The sequence below is a fragment of the Caenorhabditis briggsae genome (genome assembly GCF_000004555.2).
Source record: "Caenorhabditis briggsae complete genome, chrV, whole genome shotgun sequence".
Classification (NCBI taxonomy): domain Eukaryota; kingdom Metazoa; phylum Nematoda; class Chromadorea; order Rhabditida; family Rhabditidae; genus Caenorhabditis; species Caenorhabditis briggsae.
In genome coordinates this window covers 14874049-14895293 of record NC_013488.2, presented here as the reverse complement: position 1 = coordinate 14895293, position 21245 = coordinate 14874049, and the positions used below count along the sequence as shown (strand labels likewise).

General features: G+C 38.7%; 5 protein-coding genes across 5 annotated transcripts in view; 2 read left to right on the top strand and 3 right to left on the bottom strand.

The window, feature by feature from the left end:
* Positions 1 to 2725: 2725 nt before the first annotated feature.
* CBG27228 lies at positions 2726 to 6832 on the top strand (the record flags this gene model as incomplete). The annotated part of the gene is made up of 4 exons (XM_045238147.1): positions 2726 to 4328; positions 4463 to 4508; positions 4854 to 5850; positions 6083 to 6832. 4 exons carry the CDS (start codon positions 2726 to 2728, stop codon positions 6830 to 6832), a joined length of 3396 nt encoding a protein of 1131 aa, XP_045098337.1.
* Positions 6833 to 9357: 2525 nt separating this feature from the next.
* CBG04689 lies at positions 9358 to 12687 on the bottom strand (the record flags this gene model as incomplete). Its single annotated transcript, XM_045238146.1, has 6 exons — positions 9358 to 9540; positions 9586 to 9891; positions 9950 to 10123; positions 11880 to 12185; positions 12238 to 12423; positions 12472 to 12687. The coding sequence occupies 6 exons, from the start codon at positions 12685 to 12687 to the stop codon at positions 9358 to 9360; spliced, it is 1371 nt and encodes a 456-aa protein (XP_045092735.1).
* A 2831-nt stretch (positions 12688 to 15518) lies between these two features.
* Positions 15519 to 16507, bottom strand: CBG04688 (the record flags this gene model as incomplete). The annotated part of the gene is made up of 4 exons (XM_002637839.1): positions 15519 to 15650; positions 15701 to 16006; positions 16056 to 16241; positions 16289 to 16507. The coding sequence occupies 4 exons, from the start codon at positions 16505 to 16507 to the stop codon at positions 15519 to 15521; spliced, it is 843 nt and encodes a 280-aa protein (XP_002637885.1).
* Positions 16508 to 17263: 756 nt separating this feature from the next.
* Positions 17264 to 18083, top strand: CBG04687 (the record flags this gene model as incomplete). The annotated part of the gene is made up of 2 exons (XM_002637838.1): positions 17264 to 17464; positions 17769 to 18083. 2 exons carry the CDS (start codon positions 17264 to 17266, stop codon positions 18081 to 18083), a joined length of 516 nt encoding a protein of 171 aa, XP_002637884.1.
* Positions 18084 to 19324: 1241 nt separating this feature from the next.
* The window catches only part of CBG04686, a gene marked incomplete at both ends in the record, with an annotated part of 3125 nt that continues 1204 nt past the window's right edge, over positions 19325 to 21245 (bottom strand). The window contains 2 exons of the mRNA XM_002637837.1: positions 19325 to 19687; positions 20083 to 20259. Of these exons, the coding sequence (XP_002637883.1) occupies positions 19325 to 19687; positions 20083 to 20259 (540 nt within the window). The remainder of the gene's footprint in view (positions 19688 to 20082; positions 20260 to 21245) is intronic.

The following is a 21245-nucleotide window of genomic DNA, read 5'->3' as shown; positions in this document are numbered from 1 at the left end:
TAAAATTTGGATCATTTTGAGCTGAAAATTCCAAAATCGATTCTTCAAAAATGTTGAAAACACCAAATTTGTCAAGGTTTTTATATATTCAAATAAAGCATTTTTTGTAAACATATTGAACCTAAAATTAACAAAGAACACTTGTCAAAAATTCAATTTTTTTTTTGGAATTTTCATCACTTTCTTGTTATCTCCAATTCTTGAAAGTTTTGGCTCGAAATGTGGAATTTTCAATTTCTAGATCATTTTGAACCAAAATTTTTGAAAAATTGGTCGATAGTCATGAAATAAGCTGTGAAATTTAGCACATCAAGTCACAACTTTCTGTGAAAAATGGGGATTTTAAAATACACTTTTAAATTTGTAATATTATAAAATTGTTCATTCAATGCAAAAATTATGGATTTCGTATCAAATTTGTCCCAGGGGACCTTCAAGGTTCTGTACCTAAGGTCCTGGGGTCCGTGGACCTTCCATGGACTAGCTGGGCCCTCCAGGAAACTCCGCCCACCCACCGGACCCTCGTTTTTTCAGAGAACTTCAAAGTTTGGCAATTTTTTCTAACACGATTTTTAGGATCTATAATTGAATCCAGAATTTGTAATAAGGTTAAATTACCCCTGCTTTTTCATACGCCCAACATTCTACCAACGATTTTTTTCTGAATTAAAAAAAAAGTAAAAATTCCAAAATCGATTTTTCAAAAATTTTTCGCACCAAATGTTTTAATGTATAAAAATAAAACATTTTTCAACATATTGAACCCGAAATCAATAAAAAATACTTGTCGAAAATTCAATTTTTTTGGAATACTCATCACTTTCTTGTTATCGGTCCAATTCTTGAAAGTTCTGGCGCAAAATGTGGCATATTTTCAATTTCTAGATCATTTTGAATTTTTGCTCAAAATGGCCCTCCGGAGGTACCTTGGAACAATAGAAGGGCTGGCCCTTCTAAAGAAGTTTTATGGTATTCATAACTTTTGTAAAATTGGGAATTTCGGCTCAAAATCTGGCTTTTCTTCAATTTTTGGATCTTCCTAATTGTTTAAAAAATTGGTTGAAAAATATGAAATCAGCAATGTAATTGAACGCAGTTCCCCAAGCCGGCAGTGACCTTTACACTTTGAGCTCAAATATCTCGGTTTCTGTGAAAGATATCAAAAATGTGTCAACTACTAAAATGTTGGTGATATTATGATAAACATTTAATCAGTTTAAACATTTTTGCTATCTCTTACGGGAACTGAGATAAATGAGCTCAATTTCAATGTAATTTAACGCATTAGGTCACAACTTTATTCCAAATCAAAAATTCTGGATTTTATATCAAAAATTTGTAGTCTTAAAGAAGACTTTTGGCGGGTTCGGCTCGTAGAACTTTAATTTCCATCGTGGAGAATTCTTTTGGTTCTAAAAGAACTGCTCATTTGCTGAAAGTTTAACTTTCAGTGACATTTCATTACTTACAAAAAGCTCAACGATCTCAAAGAGAAACAATCGCTGAAATTTCAATGAACGCGAAAGAGCAAATATGACTTTATTTTTAGGTAGATTGTAAATCAGAAAACACACACAACAATGAATAAAAAGAAACATTTAACAGGAAATGTAGAAGCGATATTAGCAATGAAAAGTTTTCACGAAAAATAATAATTAATGAATATGATTTTGAGAACAAGAACATTCAGTTTGACAATTTACCAATAAAAATTGGACTACAGCGTTCTTGATTTGGACCACAGTGAATAGTTCCGTAAGTGCGTTGTCGCAATCTTTGTTTTGAAATTGCTAGATCTCTCTCCAGAACCGACTAGGGAAAGAGTTTGTTGTATATGTCTGAAATAGATAAAACCTTGAGAGCTTCTAGAACTTTGGCAAAGATCGTTCATTGCGTTGTGAGCAGTTCTAGAGAACTCAATGTTAGGTATGGATTGGAACTGTTCTTCGCAGCTTGGACACTTCACATCCACATCGATAGTAGTAGAGATATCAAAAAGTGGTTAATTGATAAAATGTTAAGCATAATATCAGCAAAATCAGTCAACAAGTTTTTGATATCTTTTATAGGAACCGAGATATAATTGAGCTCAAAGTGTGAAATGTTGGGTTTTCGCGTGGTGCTTGCACTTTGACCTTAATTATCTTGGCTCCCATGAAAAATACCAAGAAACTGTCAACTGATAAAATATCAAGAATAAGACCAGCAACATTTTATCAGTTGACAGGATTTTCGGGAATTGAGAATAGAGGATATTTGGACTCAATTAACATATTGGGTCATAACTTTATTGCAAATTGAAAAAAATTTGGATTTCATATCAAAAATTTGTAGTCTTAAAGAAGACTTTTGGGGGTTCGGTTTGATATTGAGCATATGTGAGTCGAAATTCGGAGGATACCAGAGAGGACAACGATGAGATCTACATTGTTGGAAGAGCCGTCGTCAACGTCGAACCATCAGGAAGAACGATGGTACAGGTCTGCCGGATGCTACAAAATTGGGCGAAAAAGTTCCCTTTTTTTTCAGCTCGTGAGGATAGTCGTCAGCCTAATATAGAGCTAAGTCACACATCGTACAAAGTGGAACACTGACTTTTGATGTTGTTACATTCTACGCCTATTCTTATAAGTTGAATGTATTATTATTATTGACGTGAACTACCCTGGTTCACTAACCCTTTCTATTTTGGCGATCAGGCAAAACTAGCGGTCAGGCAAAGGCTATGGCAGACCTGACTCAACAACTGGCTTCCCTCATCACAGCTTTTGGACAATTCGTACAAAATCCAGCATCATCTCCTACCTCTGTGCCATCAAATGTGTCGACTAGAACGAGTCAGTTGGTGGAATCTATTTCGACTCGAATTCCGAATTTCTCGTACGATCCGGATGAAGAGAAGACATTTGATGGATGGTGGAATCGATATGAAGATATCATCACCAAAGATGGCTCTTCTCTCACAGAAGATGCCAAAGTCAGGTTCGTTCTATCAAAACTAGATTCCAAAGAGTACTACCATTTTTCAAATCGAGTACTGCCGGCAACTCCCAACTCCCTCAAATTCACTGATCTGATTTCAAAGCTTTCCGACACGTTCAAGTCGACTTCTTCAATATTTCGGAAGCGTCAGGAATTTTTGAGAATGGAGTACGATGGATCATCGATTGAAGAGTACACAGTCCTGGTACTCCGCCGGTTCACATCTTCAGAATTCAAGAAGATGACCGATGATCAAACATGTTGCATGGTGTGGATAAATGGATTGAGGGATAGCAGCTACATCGATATTCGAACCAAAGCACTTCAAATAATGGAATCGAAGCCTACTACTACACTTCTTGAGCTGGAAAAAGAAATCAAGAGACTCCTGGACATCCGAGAAGATTCCAAAAGTGTGTGCAGAGTTCAACAGCCAGCAGAGGTCAACGCCATCAATCGAAAATCAAGCACGGACAAATCACAGAAATCTCAGAAGCCTCCACCGTCACCATGCTTCAAATGTTCTGGAAATCATTGGGCTAGAGAATGCCAGAAAAAGGTCACATGTCTTAATTGTCAAAAGAGCGGTCACATAGCTAAATTTTGCAGAACCAAAGTAAAAGGCAATGAGTGTCCAAAAGGCAAAATTAAATCGGTCATAATTGGTTCAGCAACCAACTCACAAGTCAACCGTATCTACAGGACAGTCATTATCAATGGAAAAAAGCTGAAGATGCAGATGGATACAGGTGCTGATATCACGATGATCAGTATAAAAGATTGGAAGCTGTTGGGCCGTCCAGAACTTCAGTCACCAACAATTCAAGTGAAATCTGCAAACCATCAACCGATTGCCGTCAAAGGATTTTTCAAGTGTCATTTCAAGCTGAATGGTACATCTGCATCGGGAATGGCTCATGTGGCGGAGACCGGAACTCTTCTGGGAACCGATTGGATCTCCAAGGATCCACATTTTTGGCGAATGCTAAACGCAAACCAAGTCAGCAAAGTTTCTTCCGATGTTGGCTCAGCATGCGACTACCTGGACAACATGCGCGAAGGACTTAAAGCTGAGTTGAATAAACAATTTTCAGATGTCTTCAAACCAGAACTTGGTCGTTGTACGAAGACAAAAGCATCTCTGGTACTAAAACCGAATGCTCAACCAGTATTCCGGAAAGCCCGTCCAGTTCCATTTGCCGCCGTTTCCACTGTTTCCGAAGAAATTGAACGACTACAAAAAGCTGGTGTCATTTCACCGGTGGACCACTCCGATTGGGCCGCACCAATCGTACTTGTCAAGAAGAAGAACGGATCGCTACGGATGTGTGCAGACTTCTCAACGGGTCTCAACGACGCCATCCAACTTCACCAGCATCCTCTTCCAACTGCCGACGATATCTTCGCCACACTAAACGGTGGGAAGTATTTTTCACAGATTGATCTCGCCGAGGCTTATTTTCAGCTTAAGCTCGACGAGCAAGCCAAGAGCATGCTGTGCATCAACACACACAAGGGATTGTTCCGCTATAATCGGCTAGCATTCGGAGTCAAGTCGGCTCCAGGATCGTTCCAGCAAGTGATGGATTCTATGATCACGGGTCTCGATGGCACGGCAGCATACCTTGATGATATCATCATCTCGGGTTCTACCATTGAAGAACACAACAAGAGGCTAATGGCATTGATGAAGCGGATCAATGACTACGGATTCCGGATCAGACTGGAAAAGTGCACATTCTTGATGGAAAGGATCACATTTTTGGGATTCGTCATCGATGCAAATGGTAGAAGACCGGATCCGGAGAAGATAGCAGCCATTGATCAGATGCCACCACCAACAAATGACAGCCAAGTCCGATCATTCTTAGGATTCATTCAGTTCTACGGATCTTTGTCTCGGAGTTGTTCAAGCTTCGTCCACCATTGGATGCCCTTACAAAGAAGGATGTCAAATTCCAATGGACTCCTCAATGTCAATTTTCATTCGACCGCGTCAAGCAGATTCTTCGTTCCGATTTGCTGTTAACACATTATGATCCGAACCTTCCGATCATCGTCTCTGCCGATGCCTCTCAATACGGTATTGGTGCTGTAATCTCTCATAGATTTCCAGATGGTTCCGAGAAGGCAATCTACCATATCAGCAAAGCTCTCACAGCACCACAACGGAACTACAGTCAGATTGAGAAAGAAGCTTTTGGTCTCATCACGGCTGTCACCAAGTTCCACAAATTCATCTATGGCCGTCACTTCACACTCAAGACGGACCACAAGCCATTACTATCGATTTTTGGAGACAAAAAAGGTATACCCCTTTATAGTGCTAACCGTCTCCAGCGTTGGGCGATCATCCTGCTCAACTACGACTTCTCGATCGAATACGTCAACACTCATGATTTTGGCCAAGCGGATGCTCTGTCAAGACTGATCTCCGAACAAATCCAACAGACGGAATGTGAGGATCGTGTGATTGCTCAAGTGGAATCGGAAGTCTTGACAAATCTGGTTACAACATGTGATCAATTGCCTGTGACTGCTAAAATGATTCGAGCATCGTCCAAGAAGGATCCTCTGCTGAATCAAGTATACCAGTACACTATCTCAGGTTCGTGGCCCAAAATCTCTGATAAAACTTCACAATTATCTCTTTTCCACAACCGACGTGATCAACTCTCCATCGTGTCCGAATGTTTGATGTTCAATGGTCGAATCGTGATACCACATGCTCTGAGATCCCGAGTCCTCAAAATGATACATCGTGCTCACCCAGGAATTGTGAGGATGAAACAATTGGCAAGATCACTAGTCTATTGGCCAGCCATTGATAAGGATATCGAGAAAATGGTACGTAGTTGTGATGAATGTGCTTCTGTTTCTAAAAATCCAACAAAAAAATACTTTGTGCTCCTGGCCGATTCCAACAGCTCCATGGCAACGCGTTCACTGCGACTATGCCGGACCAGTTAATGGACGCTACTACTTGGTAATCGTGGACGCATTTTCCAAATGGCCGGAAGTCATCCCAACCACATCCATAACATCCACAGCTACTATCAACATATTGAGACGAATTTTTGCACAATTTGGAGATCCGGAGACACTGGTGACCGACAACGGCACACAATTCACGTCATCTCAATTTCAAAGCTTCTGCAAAGATCGAGGAATCAGTCACCTGCGATCACCACCGTTCCATCCTCAGTCAAATGGACAAGCAGAAAGATTTGTGGATACCCTGAAAAGGGGATTAGGCAAGTTGAAGGGGGAGGAAAACACAGATACTGCCTTATATGTGTTCCTCCAGAACTACCGTTCCACTCCTTGCTCATCCAGCCCAGATGGCTCCACACCTGCTGAGAACTTCATTGGTCGGAAGATCCGCACCTTTTTGGATCAATTGCTTCCCAACGACCAACTTCTCGTCTCGCATGACACAGAGATGGAGAAGCAGTTCAACAAACAGCATGGTGCCCGGCGACGCAGTTTTATAGCCGATGAAAAGGTTTATGTTAAAAACTTCAGTAGCATAAATACTACCACTTGGATTCCAGGAATCATTCAAAGACACATTGGACGAACGTTGTATCGAGTGCTCGTCAAGGATACTGTATGGATCAGACACGCCAATCAACTCCGTCGACGCGACAACCCAATCTACATAGACGTGCCACTGAACCTGATGGATCAAATTGATGTGACACCAACACCCGCTCCAGCTCTAACCAGTTCCACCGCTCCACCATCTCCAGTACCGACTCCCCCCACTCCGATGCCACGGAAGTCTACCCGCATCACCAGGCAACCTCAACGACTGGTCGTGCAGCCGAGTCAGAAATCGTATAATTAATTTCTGTACCTCTATTCATCTTTCTCTTCCAACTTAAAAAGGGAGGTGTTACATTCTACGCCTATTCTTATAAGTTGAATGTATTATTATTATTGACGTGAACTACCCTGGTTCACTAACCCTTTCTATTTTCTCCACATATTACACGTATGACACGTGGATTTCTTGTCTCTTGAGAACTCCTCAGTTCTCAAGATCAGTTTCTGTATTGTCCCTGAATAAAGACTTTAATTATAACCACTCTCTACCCTTCCTGTGTCTCCTATGATGTCTGGACCACGGGACACAACAGATGTTGTGTGTCCATTGGAATAGTAAGGTCCCACGATTGAAAGGCTAGACAGGTGTTCGGTAAGATTGGCCATAATCTTGGGGTCCGTGGACCTTCCTTACCCTAGCAGACGTTTCCTCCAGAAAGCTCCGCCCACCCACCGGACCCTCTCTATATAGGAAATCTAGACTTTGGCTAGAGACATGGCTCGATACATGACCGGTCGATTGCTGGTCTCTTGTTTTATTGATTTTTCTGAATATCTCGATGGATTGAAGGACCCCCAAGGGACCGCCCATATTCTCAGAAATGGCTTTCATCAACACTGAGCTTGAGATGAAACTTGAAAAAGCCAAGCTAAAGGGAACAGATGTAAGTTTGAAGGACCACTAGATCCCGAAGTAACCTGATGCCCTGTTCCGGCTCGACAAGGATTTGATGGAAGCCTGATTGAAGTCCAAGCTGGTGTAAAATTCCTGTCCTCCACATAGATATCAACTCGGACACCATAGGGTTGGTCGTTGCACAGAATGCTCGAGACAATCAGACGAGGATGGTGATTCGGATCGAAATCCTGAGGAAGACTCCTTCTTCCAACTCGATCTGATGCTCAAATGAACCTTTATACTCGCCAGTGATTCCATCTGGTGGCTTATCTTCCTCATTCTTTCACTATTCTCGTTTTTCTACTCGCATTTCCATCTCAATGGATCGAAGACCTTATTTTCCAATTCTCGGTAACTTGGTGTTTAGAGAAATTATCTCAAACATCGCTCCGATTGACCTGTAAGTTGTTGATTTTTTATTTTCACTCTATTCCGAAAGTTTGGTTTTTGTGAACGGGATGTTAATACATCTCCTTAACTGTTACAAATAAGATTTCCCATTTTATAGGAATTCTGCAATAAAATTTCAGCGTATCGTTGGCTAGCTCTTCTAAACGCTGTCAACGAATCATAAAATCCAGCAAGTCGGTTTTCAAGGATGACCCTGCACAATTGGAACTTACAATTAGTTTTAAAGAATTTTCGGAGGAGGACGATGAATCTGAAGATTCTACAAAAAAGCGATTTCAGCCATGTCTGATAGTGAGTTGTTCATATTTTCCCATTTAAAACTATTTCAATATTTTAAGATCGGTCATCACTGAGAACGGCGGAGCAATGATAGAACGTGACGACGGAGTCAACCTGGTCGCATGGCTATTCGTCAGTCCGAATTATCTGTCTTGGACAACCCCAAGCAAGCAGCAATAATTGTTTTGGTTTTTCCGCAATGCATAACAATAATAAAGTTTTTTTTTGTGAAAATTATTTTTTCCATGAGAGTGTGCCAGAAAAAAGAACATTCGTTTCGAGAAGTGCAAAGAAACATTGAGAAACAAATTATAATTCACACAACAAACACCGAAACTTCCTGGTCCGGCTTTGAATAGCAATTTAACAAATTGAACTACCACAAGAGTCAGTATTCGAAGTTTGGTGCGTTTGTGTGGGCAAGGTAAACTTTGCAATACTGCAGTCGTAATGAAAAACAAGAACCGCTAAGGAGTGACTGCCCGCAGCGCTAATCTTAACTAAACGGTCCGCTAGAATAGGATGAATAGCTAAGGATTGACGGCCCATCATCGGACCGTCGGTCCCAACGAATTGCGACAACGGTCCCATTGTTCTGATAAGTTGGTTTATAATTATAGGTTTAGGCTGAAACGCCTTGTTCACATCAGTGCCGGAAAAAAGGCGTTTTGGCCTACAATACAAAAAACGTAATATTCTGTGAAAAATTCCTGTCAAAAAGTACTAAAATCTCCTAGTATAAGTAAAATGTTAAATTTTCCACTGGATTCTTTAAAGACCGTTCCGTTTTTTCTGTATTTCAGAAATAGGGTTTCCAGATTAAGCCTGGTTGGGACCGTTGTCGTACTCTTGGGACCGTTCCCAGGATATTGGGACCGTTATCGGAACAAAGCAAAGAGACCGTTGTCGCAATTCTTGGGATCGGTGGTCCGATGATGGGACCGACGGTCCCATTTTGGGACCCTTCTTCCCGGAAAGAGCCGGATTGACTACCCGCGACTCAAACCTAGACGGAATGGTATGTTAAAAACGAAAACGATAAGAACAATAAAAGAACGAGATTTGTTAATAGTAAACGGTTTATCACCCAGAAAGGAACACGTGGCAGAGCCACAACAAGACAAGAGACGGAAAGAAACATAGAAAATAACGATAAAGGCAACTGTGTGCACTGTATTTCATTGATCATATAAATCCAGTCCATCCAGGCATTCATAATCTAGAAAGTCCGGTTTGTCTTTCATCAGTTTCGAAGCGCAGGCTGCGAAACTTCTTTTGTGAACCATCTCGAGAAGATTGCAAGTGTGTTCTACTGTATGTTTGGTATGTTCTTTAACAAAACAAGAGTCGTCAACGCAGTACTGGATCTCCAGCTTAAAATTTAAACATCACTATCATTCTCTTACCTGCATGTCCTTGCACATCTTGTTCATTTTTGGGACACGAGTGTCGTTCGACTCCAATTTCATGGCATGCAATTCTAGGATTTCGTTTTGAATTTGTTTACCTAGCGCATCACATCGGAACGTATTCAATACTTTATGGGGACTTTGACCATCTGTGTCATTGGGTTTGATGGAAATATCATTCACGAATTCCTGGTAATTCTTGGAGAAAAAGTCAATGGAAGTCTGGTTACAGTGATCCTTGACATAATCCGTGAAACATGATTTTCCCTTCTCGAATGCCTCTCGTTTCTTGCTCAAATCTTTCTGCAAGTGATAAAAAATTCACAAAATTGGTTTTGTTTTAAATTTATAAGGATCCTACCTCTAGAAAATCACATTTTTGGAAACAAGTGGACCCGTTTGACGAATAAGCTTCTTTGAAGAATCCAGTAAGGCAATGAAATTGGTCACCCAAATAATCCAGTAATTCACATGATTTCTCCAATGTCGTTTTAAAAGTATCAAACTTTTGACATTCATTCACAGAGAGACAATGCTGCAAATATTTAATTATTTTGGGAAACCCTGGAAAATACTTAAAGATGCTCTGTCACACAGAACGGTCATGTTGCGTATCGCCTCCGGAGCCTGTTGAGCAGCCAGGGAAATAAAAGAGATAAGTAGAGCAAGTGAAAGATTCCTCATTTTGAGCAAGTAGGAGTTTTGGGTTTTCGTCGGTTGATTTTATACTGATATTGGAAGAGGAAGTAAAGGAATTTTAACAACATTTTCAATCACACAAAAAGGAGAACTACTTCCTTGTTGCGCTAGTTTAATGTTTCCCGAACAGTTGTTAGGCCATCTCTCAGAAAAAGATCGAACTGAAGCGGATTATTTGATACCTTCGAATTTAAAAGAAATCCGCGTTTTGGGCCTAAACGAGCGAAGTAAGAAGCTCCTTTTTTTTGGGAATCAACAATATTAGAAGCCAGCTAGAAGCCAATTTTCAAGTTTTTGAGCTATTTGTCAATTTCTGAATCACTCCTCTTTTTGATCCGTTTTTGTACTGAAAACGTGAGATAAGCAGGCGTCTTACAGAAAACGACAAAATCTGAAAAACTAGGAATTTTTTGAAAATTTGTGTGAATCTAGGTCTGTTTTACACTCTGAATCTAGGTCTGTTTTACACTTCAATCTAGGTCTGTTTTACACTCTCCAACACTTTCAAAGTGCGGCCCTGTATCCAAAATTACATCAAAAAGGGTACATCCAGTTCTAATGTACTCTCGATGTACCCTTCTTCGTTGTACCCTTGGATTCTGGGCCTGGTTCTGCAGATGTCATTTCAACAACAAGATAACTGGATTCAGATTGATTTTATTGGATCAGGGAAAAAGAAATGACCAAAGCACGCTCTCCCACAGAACAATTCCGAACTGCAAATTAATTTTTGATCTACAGAAAAAAAGTTTGGCGCGATCACAATTGCAGGTCTAAAACCATAATTTCAGAATTTTTAATCTGATTTTGTGGAGTTCCAAAATGATTCAAATGATTCTTAAAAAAATCAATTAGTGGTTATAGATTCATGTATGGTCGTTTTCCGGAAGAAAAAATGTCAAAAATTCATGTCATTTTTGAAAGTTTTTTACAGAAAAAATCTATCTCCTCTTTCAGTTTTTGACATTTCTAGAATTTCTATATCTCAAAAAAAATCGCAATTATTTTCTCTACATTTTCTATGGATGAACTTTTAATTTGTCTGATAAAACTTTTTTTATAATTCAAAAACCTCATGAAATTGCACAAAATAGCATTTTTGAGTTGTTTTTTGATTATAAAAAAAGTTTTGTCAGACGAATTAAAAATTCATTTATAGAAAATGTAGAGAAAATAATTGCGGTTTTTTTGAGATATAGAACTCCTAGAAATGTAAAAAACTGAAAGAGGAGATAGATTTTTTTTTTTTCTATTGTAATCGCGCCAAATTGTGATCGCGCCAAACTTTTTTCTGTAGATCAAAAATTAATTTGCAGTTCGGAATTGTTCTGTGGGAGAGCGTGCAAAGTGAAAAAATGAAAGAAGAATGACATTTTTTGTCAAAATACATCGGAATTGTTATCAAAATAAACTATAAATAGATTATTCATAACCACTGGACAGTCACAATTCAGATTTATAGAGGTGATTTATTTTCTTGCACTTTCTTCTGAAGGTTTTGCGATCATCTGTAGAGAAAGCACAGGATTCTTCCATGCACTTCTGAATGAAAACAATTATTTTAAATTGTTTGTTTATTTCCAATAGATCACCTGAGCGTCCTCGCACATCTGGTTTATCTCTGTGAATTCAGCATAACTTCCTTTGTATTTTCTTTCTTTGAGGCTATCGATTCTCAAGATTATTTCAAGTTCCAATCCTCTACATTGAAGGGAATTCAATTGAAAGTGTGGATGTGAGCATTTAGCGTCTTCTGGTTCAGTCGAAATTGTGGTCACAAATTTTTGGTAGTTTTTGGTGTAATACTCCATAGCATCCGTGCCACACAACGATTTGATGGTATTCAGGAAGCATGCCTCTCCTTCAATATATTCATCGCTTTTTATAGTCAAATCTTTCTGGAAAAAAAAAGAGTTGTTCATCTTGGGAGGAAGTCTATAAGAGTCTTACATCTAAGAAACTGTAATCTTTGAGACAGCTGGAATTTCTTGAATGCTGAATCAGATAAGTTCTGGTGAAAAATCTGGCAAGGCATGGTTTTAGCTCCAACATCTTGTATTCGAGATTCTCGCGAACTGTTTCGAATTCCAACTTCATTGGTTCAGCTTCTCGGCAGTTCAGTGGAGCCAGACAATCCTGAATAAATAATTCTCAAAAACTATATGCAATATTCTAGGAACTAACCAAAATATTTGTGCAATAAAGTGCTGCATCCTTATAATTCTCAACTGGTTGATTTTCATCTTCATAATATCTCATAACCATTTGCAAGTAGTCAGTTCTAGGAATACACCGTTCCATTTTTGAAAGTTCTTCATCATTACATTCCGGAAGTTTTTTTGGATTGATTGCAGAACAAGTGACCAGAATCGAGATGAAAATGAGTATGGGAAGGTTCATCTTACCTGAAATTGAAATTTTTAGAGTTTCGAATGAAAAAGAAAACGAAGAAAGTGAAAAAATGAACCGGCTGGTTCCGACCGTTTTTTTTTTGCACGAAAAAGAAATTTTATTCGTTTTACGCGCACTTGCTGGAGGAATCCGATGATCAAAACTAAATTAAACAAAACTAAATTGATCTACAAGACAATTTTTGGGTCTGTCCAATTTCCGAATTTTAAATCGAACTTTTCAGAGACAAAGAAAGATTCAAACTAGTTTTCTTAAAATTAGTCTTTCAAACAGAAAATACAATCATATTCAGCCCATTCCATACACCGTAAACACTCTAATAGAATGCCACCCTAATAGTCAAATTTGAGCGCGTGTATCTTATTTTTTGTGAAGATATCAAAAAGTGTTTAACTAATAAAATGTTGCTGATATCATGATAAACATTTTATTAGTTGACAACTTTTTGATATCTTTCAAAAAAAGGCGAGACATATAGGCTCAAAGTAGACGGCCCCTGGTGGCGTTCTATCACAGTGTTTACGGTATCCTCGTTATATTGAAGTTTTATGACTTGAGAACATGTCAATTATTTTTCCTCACTTCTTATAGATTTGGAAATATTTTTCAGTTGGTTTTCGCCCATTTTGACCATTATCAGGATCCTGGAGTTCGGAAACGTTGTATTCACAGAATTGTTTAATTCCTAGTTTTTCAAAAAGTTTTGTGAGTGAAATTTCAAAAAATTCTGTGATAGCAATTTTCAATTTAGATCTGTTTTACATCCTCCAAAATTTTTCAATTGATCGGAAACTTGACAACTGAACTCCAGAGTTTTGAAGATGGTTAAAATGACCGAAAATCTACTCAAAAATACTTTTTTGGTATGTCTTATTGACCGGTACAGTAGAAGTTCTGGAGAAATTCTGTATATCGCGTTCCTTTACACGCACTCAAAGTTAACCGAATGAGTTGGAACCTGCACAGGCGAAACAGAAATTTTTATAAGTTGATACCCGAACTTTTCATTTTTCGTAATTTTGATTTTAAAGTCTGACTAATCAAGTTCAAAGGGACGCTCTTTTTATGGAGTTTCACAGATTTCAAAAGGAAAAAATTCAAGTGATATTTAAACGTGATGAAAAAAATTATTTTAAAAACTCACGATCCTAAATGACCCATTGACCTTACTATCAGAAAAAATACTATAAAGAAAGAGGAAAGTGAAAAATCAGTTCTGCCTTTCTCTGAGCTCCTGAAAGGGGAGTCTGGAGAAAGGATCCGGATCCCGGGATCCGAAATCAGGAATCCGGATTCCCGGAACCAGTTTCCGGGTGACCTGGATCCGCGTGAACTGGGTCCGGATGACCTGGTTCTGTGTGACCTGGATCCGAAGGACCTGAATACGGGTCAGGCCTGTGCGGCAACAAAAATTTTTTGGCAATTCGGCAACTCGGCAATTGCCGAAAAAAATTTCGGCAAATTCGGCAAATTTCGGCAATTTTCGGCAACAATAGTTTGCATCTTTTTTATTAAAATCGATACGTAACTCACCTAAAAATGCTCCGATCAGGCTCAAAACTACAGAAAAGGTGTGTCATGCGTTTCCTAACAAAGCAACTACAAAAATTGGCAACTCAGGATCACATTTTTTATGCTAACTACTTATCTTGGACAATAGATAGTATTCCAATGGTTGAAAATATTTTTTCTGATTGTGAGTTTAAAAAAAAATTAGTGTACTCAACTTGTTAGGCAACTCACGACACACGTTCTCTAGTGATTTTAGACAGATTGGATAATTTTTAGATAAGTTGCTACTCATGAAATCTATTTTTCTCCTATGATCACAAATTGGAAGCCCATTTTAGGACCGATGCAAGTATTTTTGGTGATTATTGGGGCACATTTCCTCTTCAATTCACTTTGAGAGATAATGGTGTTCAAAATTAGGTTTTTCGAACTTCGAAATCATTTTTTTGATTGAAAAAATTGTGAAAATCTCTACATTCAAAAAAACTTTCAGTTGCCGAAGTTGCCGAAATTTTTTTGCCGAAATCGGCAACGGCAATTCGGCAACTTTTTCTTCGTTGCCGATTTCGGCAACGGCAAATCGGCAACAAAAATTCGGCAATTTCGGCAATTTCGGCAATCGACAATTTGTTGCCGCACAGGCCTGATACGGGTTACCTGGAAACGGGTTGCCTGGATCCGGGTGACCTAGATCCTGGTGACCTGGATCCGGGGGGTCCAGGGTCCTGGGTCTCGACGACAAATGTAAGATTCTGCTGGAGATTCAACCTTGACCAGAAATGCTATCGCTTCAAGGATGTGCTCTGGCTTTCTGGATATCCACAATACACGGAAACATGGCGCACCGTCCGGGAATCGAACGATTTGATCTTACCATTTATTTTTGAAATAATCTTTTTTTAAAATAAATAAATATAACACTTGCTTCGTATTTTTAGTGTTTTTTTGTGGGAAATCCAACATTCAGAGAAGCTGCCAAATTAGGAATTTCTACATTTGAAAATTTCCGAATATGGTCCTTGAAAAAAATTTTCCCTGCAAAAGTGACTTTTCATAAGATTAATAAGATTACGGGTATTCAAGGCGGAGCCCAGGAGGTTTAGCCCCGGCGGGGCGTAAACCGACTGGTTTTTAACGACAAGATGTGGTTCAGAATTATTTTATTAGATCACTGGAAAAATAATGACCAAACTAGCGTAGAAAATGTATGACTGGAAAGCGAAAAGCGGACGAAAATAACAGAAAAATTGAAAGATTGGCACTAGCGTTTCAGTCAAAGAAGAAACAACGTATTCTTTATGACCATTTCACAAGCATTTTCCTTCCAAATCAGATGAACAGCTATCCGAGACGGCTAGAAGCTTCTGTAGAATCTTGCACCTTTTTCCCATGGATTCATGATCAGCTGCGGAGAAGACACAGGATTCTTTCATGCACTTCTGAATACAAATAACTGTTTTCTATTCTCATCCAATTTTTAATAAATCACCTGAGCGTCCTTGCACATCTGGATCATTTGCGAAACTTCCACTGCACTTGCTCTGTTGTTTCTTTCTTTGAGGTGACCCACTCTCAAGGTTATCTCATCCTCCAATCCTTTACACTGAAGAGAATTGAATTGATAGTGTGGATGAGAGCATTTTTCTTCTGCAGGTTTTATCGAAATCGTGGTCACAAATTTTCGGTAGCTTTTGGTGTAATACTCCGAAGCATCTTTGTTACACACCGATCTTATGGTTTCGAGGAAACATGACTTTCCATTAATATAAGCATCGCGTCTTTTCGTCAAATCTTTCTGGAAAAAGAAGTTAATCAACTTGAACACACGTCTATAAGAGTCTCACATCTAAAAAACTGTAATCTTTCAGACAGCTGGAATCACTTGAAAACTGAGCCAGATAAGCTTTGGTGAAAAACTTGGCTAGACATGGTCGAAGATTCAAACTCAAGTAGGTGAGAAGCTCGCATGATACTTCATATTCTAGCTTCGCTTCTTGAGCTTCTTGGCAATTTAGTGGAGCCAGACAAGCCTGAAAAAACAATTGTAGGGAATATAATACTAATAGTAATAACTAACCAAAATATTTTCGCAAGCCTTCGTTGCTCTCTTATAAACCTCAACTGGTGGGTTCATTCCTTTATGGTTCCTCAAAGCCATTTCCATTTCGTCAGTCTCCGGGAGACACGATAGAAATGTGAAAAGTTCTTCATCAGTTTCACATTTTGGAAGATCCTTTGGGTTGATTGCAGAACAAGCGACCAGGAGCAAACTCAAAATGAATATAGAAAATTTCATCTTTCCTGAAACTGAAATTTATATAGTTGCAAATAATAGAAAGAGAAAAAAATGAGCCGACTGGCTCCAGGGAAAATAAGTCGGGTTTGGTAGACCAGAACAGCTGTTCTCTAGCACTTTTAGAAATGGATTGAAGAAGCAGAGTGATGAAAATGAAAAGAAGATAGAAAAAAAAGACGAGAAAAAAGTTAGTTGAATTTCATTTGTGTGATATGAAAATAGTGTTTGCTTCATACATATCCTGACCATCAAAGTAGAGTGTTTCTTTAATATCAGAGCAGAATTTCTGTAAAAGGGATGTTCAAAACCATTCATTGAAATCATAACATACATAAAGTTCATCCGTCCAAAAACTGAGCATCCTGGATCTTGGAATTTTGCCACCCCTTGAGAATCCTTGCTTGAACATAAGCTACTAACAGAAAGACCGTTGCGATCCCTCAATCTTAAAAGAAGCGCCAAACTGATGGTTTATAAGCTGATGGTTTATTGGTTCCGGTCGAGGGGCATCGTGGGAGGAGGAGGTGAAAATATGCTAGGAATTTTATCTGGAAATGCCTTTGAAATCATATGATAGGGATGGAAAAAAGATGCTATGAAGGATTACAGCTATCAACTAAAAACAACAGGGTCCGAATACATCAAACTTCGCAAGTCTTCTTCTCTGTGATGGAAACAGTTGTTCAATTCCCCTTCGTGAATCCAATAACAATATAAAAGCAACCAACCAACTCCCAAGACTCTTCATTTCTCAAAATGTGGAGTCTTTCCTTTGCTCTACTCATTTCTTGTATTTCACTAACTGCTCAACAGGATCCAACTGAAATTCCAAAATGTGAGACTTGTAATGAACTAGCTCAAAAAATACCTAATGCAATCCAAGAATTGCATAAAATCAAATTGGAGCCAAATGACACTCGCGTCGCCAAAATGATCAAGATGTGCACTGACATGCAGGTAAGAGAATGATACACAGGTAAAATGCGAACGGGTCCGTTACGGACGCTTCGCGTTCGCGCGCGGTTGAAATAGGAACCGCATACGGACCGCACGCGAACCGTTTTCAGTAAATTGCAGTACATTATTCGAATTGATCCGTATCCTGTCCGTTTGCGAGCTCCGTATCCGATCCGATTGCGAATCATGACCAAACGGATCCGTTTGCGAACTCAATAAAACATTTGATTCGCGGAGCGTCCGTAACGGATTGTTCGCGAATCACCTGTGATAGTAATGTTCAAACTTTGAACTGTATTTTCAGGGTTGCGATTCTTGTGGCATTCCACAACAGACCAAAGATACAGTGGAGACAACTTGTAATCTTCTGGACATGGTTAATAAAGAAGGTTTCACAGCTTGCGCTTCGAAATTGTCGAAAGAAAATCCGGACGTTTCCGGTTATGAATGCCTCGAAGGACTGGATTTCTATGACAAATCCCCTGCAAGCAGTTGCGTAAGGGCCACAACAAAGAAGGAATGTGTTAAGAAAATTATGGAAGACAAGTGTGGAAAAGATGCTCTAGTAGACTATGATAAAATTATCGACCGTGTAGTAAAGCTTCTTGATTGCAAATAAGTATCAGTTCTTTTAATAAATTGTATCTTTTTTCCAAAATAGCAGATCATAGTAAAAGTGAATGATACCTCGAATGACGTGAAAAAAGTTTATATCATGAATAAATGGTTTTGAAATGGTATGGAGAAAGCTTCGAAGATATATGTATTCACCATTGTATTCTGGGCGAGTTTTTAATTCAAATTTTTGCCTCGTTCGGGAAAAGGAGATTATCAAATTTATGCGCGTTCCGAAATTACCTCCGAAATTACCACAGTGCATTCTTTTTTCTGGTAAAGGGGATCAGCTGTCTTTCCATAGATACATCAGATAAGGAGCTGCAAGTTGATTAACTAAAACTGTAATTGAACTGTGACTATCCAGTGGGCTTGAAGGTAGGAGAATGCCTAGCGTCGCCTTAGCTGATTCATTTAGCATGGTTCCTTTTAAAAAGCATAGTTTTCCTATAGCTAGTTATCTCTTTGGATCGGAATTTTGTGGAGAATGTGCCATTTGAGTATTTACCACCATTGCAGAAAGTACAGATCCGGTGGGTTGGTCAGGAATGCGATCGGTGCCGAATGGTCCGATTCGGAGCAGAAGATCAGTTCAGGACCACCAGTACATTCCCAATTTCTTCAGTTTATGTCAAACCGTACCTTTGAGGTTATAACATTAAATGGATTCACCACCAAAGAATAAAATGTCTCCTTTCCTTGTTTTTTCGGAGGTGACCGTATAAATATGAAACGCTTGCAGAGAGCCATTTTCCAGTCCCGGGAGCCTAATTCTGCCTGTTTTTTTTGGTATCATCATGAAAAGTATCAAGTGTATGTATTTTGAAATCCTGAATCCGATTTTTTAATTACCGAATGCCTATTTTTATCGGTTGTATCTTCTTGGAGGTCAAACACAGAGAAAAATGAGATAGATTCCCTGGTTTATCATTTCCTTTTATACGAGAAATGGCGACAGCTGGCAACAGACAGAGAACAATTTGACACTTGGACAAGGAAGTGAATAGTGTTTCAAGGAAGTTCGAAACATAAAAACAGTTGGCATCTGGAAGTATTTTTCGGAGAGAATTTACTTCCTGGATACGAGAAAGTTTGAATTCCTTTGTTTGAACTTTTTGAATTCCAAATGGATATACTGGGCGGGCAAAAATTGCATATTTCAAAATTTTGACTTTCCGCCCTCTTGAACTTCAAAAACTTAGAAAAACACATGGCTCAATAAAATTGTTTATTTTGGAACAATGCTCATTTGTCATCGCTCATATACAGGAAAACACGTGGTGGTGGGTCAGAGAACAAAACTGGAGGAAATCCATAAGAAGGTCTTTCGTGGGGACACTGTCCCAAAGCAAACTTCTCTGGTCTCTTACACGAATCCATTATAGCATACAACCAGCAATTCATCTTTTGATCCATCCATGTACAACGTTTATAGGCGTTGAACACGTCAAGATAGCTCATCCTCTTCAGGCATTCGCATCTTGAGTACTCTGGATGAAGCTCGAAAATGTTTTTCAACTCTGCAGATATCATTTTGGCATAATCACAGTTTTGTTTGATAGCTTTTTTCAGTACTCTACTGGTGAGGCACGCGTCCTTTTGGCACCTCTGTAAAATGACACATCTCATGACAAAAGTTATAATAAAAAGATTCACTTCAATCCTTCTACACATATCCATCGCTTCCTTGACATCTGAATCTGACGCATTCAAAACTGGAATTCCCTTCAGACGTGATTCCAATCCTAATCCCCAACCATCACACTTCATTTTTTCTAACTTGTCACTCGGAGAGGTACAATCATTGGTTTTGAACTTTATATTGTACGGCTCCAGAAGTTTAATGGGATTTTTACGAAAAATCTCGATAAAATCGTGATGACAAGTTTTCAGTAAAACCTTCGAGATACAAGACGATTCGTTTTTGAGAGGCTGCTTCTCAATAGAAGGAGTTCTCTGCAAAGCAAGTAGCTCTTGAGTCATTCCATAGAAGTTAGACTTACTAAAACGGCCTCGAAATCTTCAGCACAGTTATGTTCCTTTTTATAAACTTCTCTGGTGAAAGGAATCATACATTGATGTTCAAAGAAATAGTATTCTACACCAACATTTTCACAGGTTGCTCCAGTGATTTCTTTTTGGGAGTGCTCTTGGGAACAGTTTAATTTCGAAGCACATTTCTGGAATTATAACATTCGTGTAGATTTTTTCAAACTGCAAGAAAATTACCATAACGCTTCCACATTTTTCGGTATAATTCCTGATTGTTGAAGGAGATGGAGGAAAAACAGAACTGCAGATCGAATTGAAAATCACAAATTTTTCCTTCATCTCTTCATGACATGCTATGTCAATTTCCGAAATACAATCTTTCAAGGAAGTTGTTCCATGGATTACTATTGGTATTAGGAGAGCAATAAGGTATGAGAACATTTTTAATGCTGGATTAAAAAGAAAAAATAAAAGTTTAGATTGATGGTTTTCGCATTCATAGAGAGTCAAATTGTTTATGTATTTAAAAAAAATCTAAACAAATGATTTCCAAACGCCGATCGTGAGGATATCTTGTTGCCTGTGGTCGAATGTCCCGCAACGACAACTACCATAACCATATTGCATGAAAATCGAGATGGTAAAACCGGAAAGTGAACAACTTGTTCAAAGGGGGACTCCGACCAAAAACTTGTATTGCATTAATAGTAAGATGTTTCAAAAATTAAGTTTTTTTCTAATATTATTGCGAAAAAATTCAAAAAAAATCCTAAATCCCCGAAAAACCGCGTTGAAAAAAAAATAGGATTTTAATTCCCGCGCAGGGAGAAATACAAAACTAACAAGGAAAAAAATCCGAGAAATTCGGAAAGGTTTCAGACTACAAAAACGCATCTATGGTTTTCACATATGCATTTTTCTGATGGAAGTCTTTGTGAAATTCAAAAATTCCAAATTTTATTCATTTTTTGTAGCCTGATACCTTTCCATTCGCTTGTATCATCACAATAGCGTCACTCTACCGGAAAATCATACCGTAACATTTGTGCAAAGTTCTGTCATATTTTTCAGAACATCTTTTGGAATTTTCATATTGTTATGCTCCATAAATAGCTCATCCAGTTGGCTGCTAATATTAGTACAAGCTTGAAGTGCAGAATATTCTTCTGATATT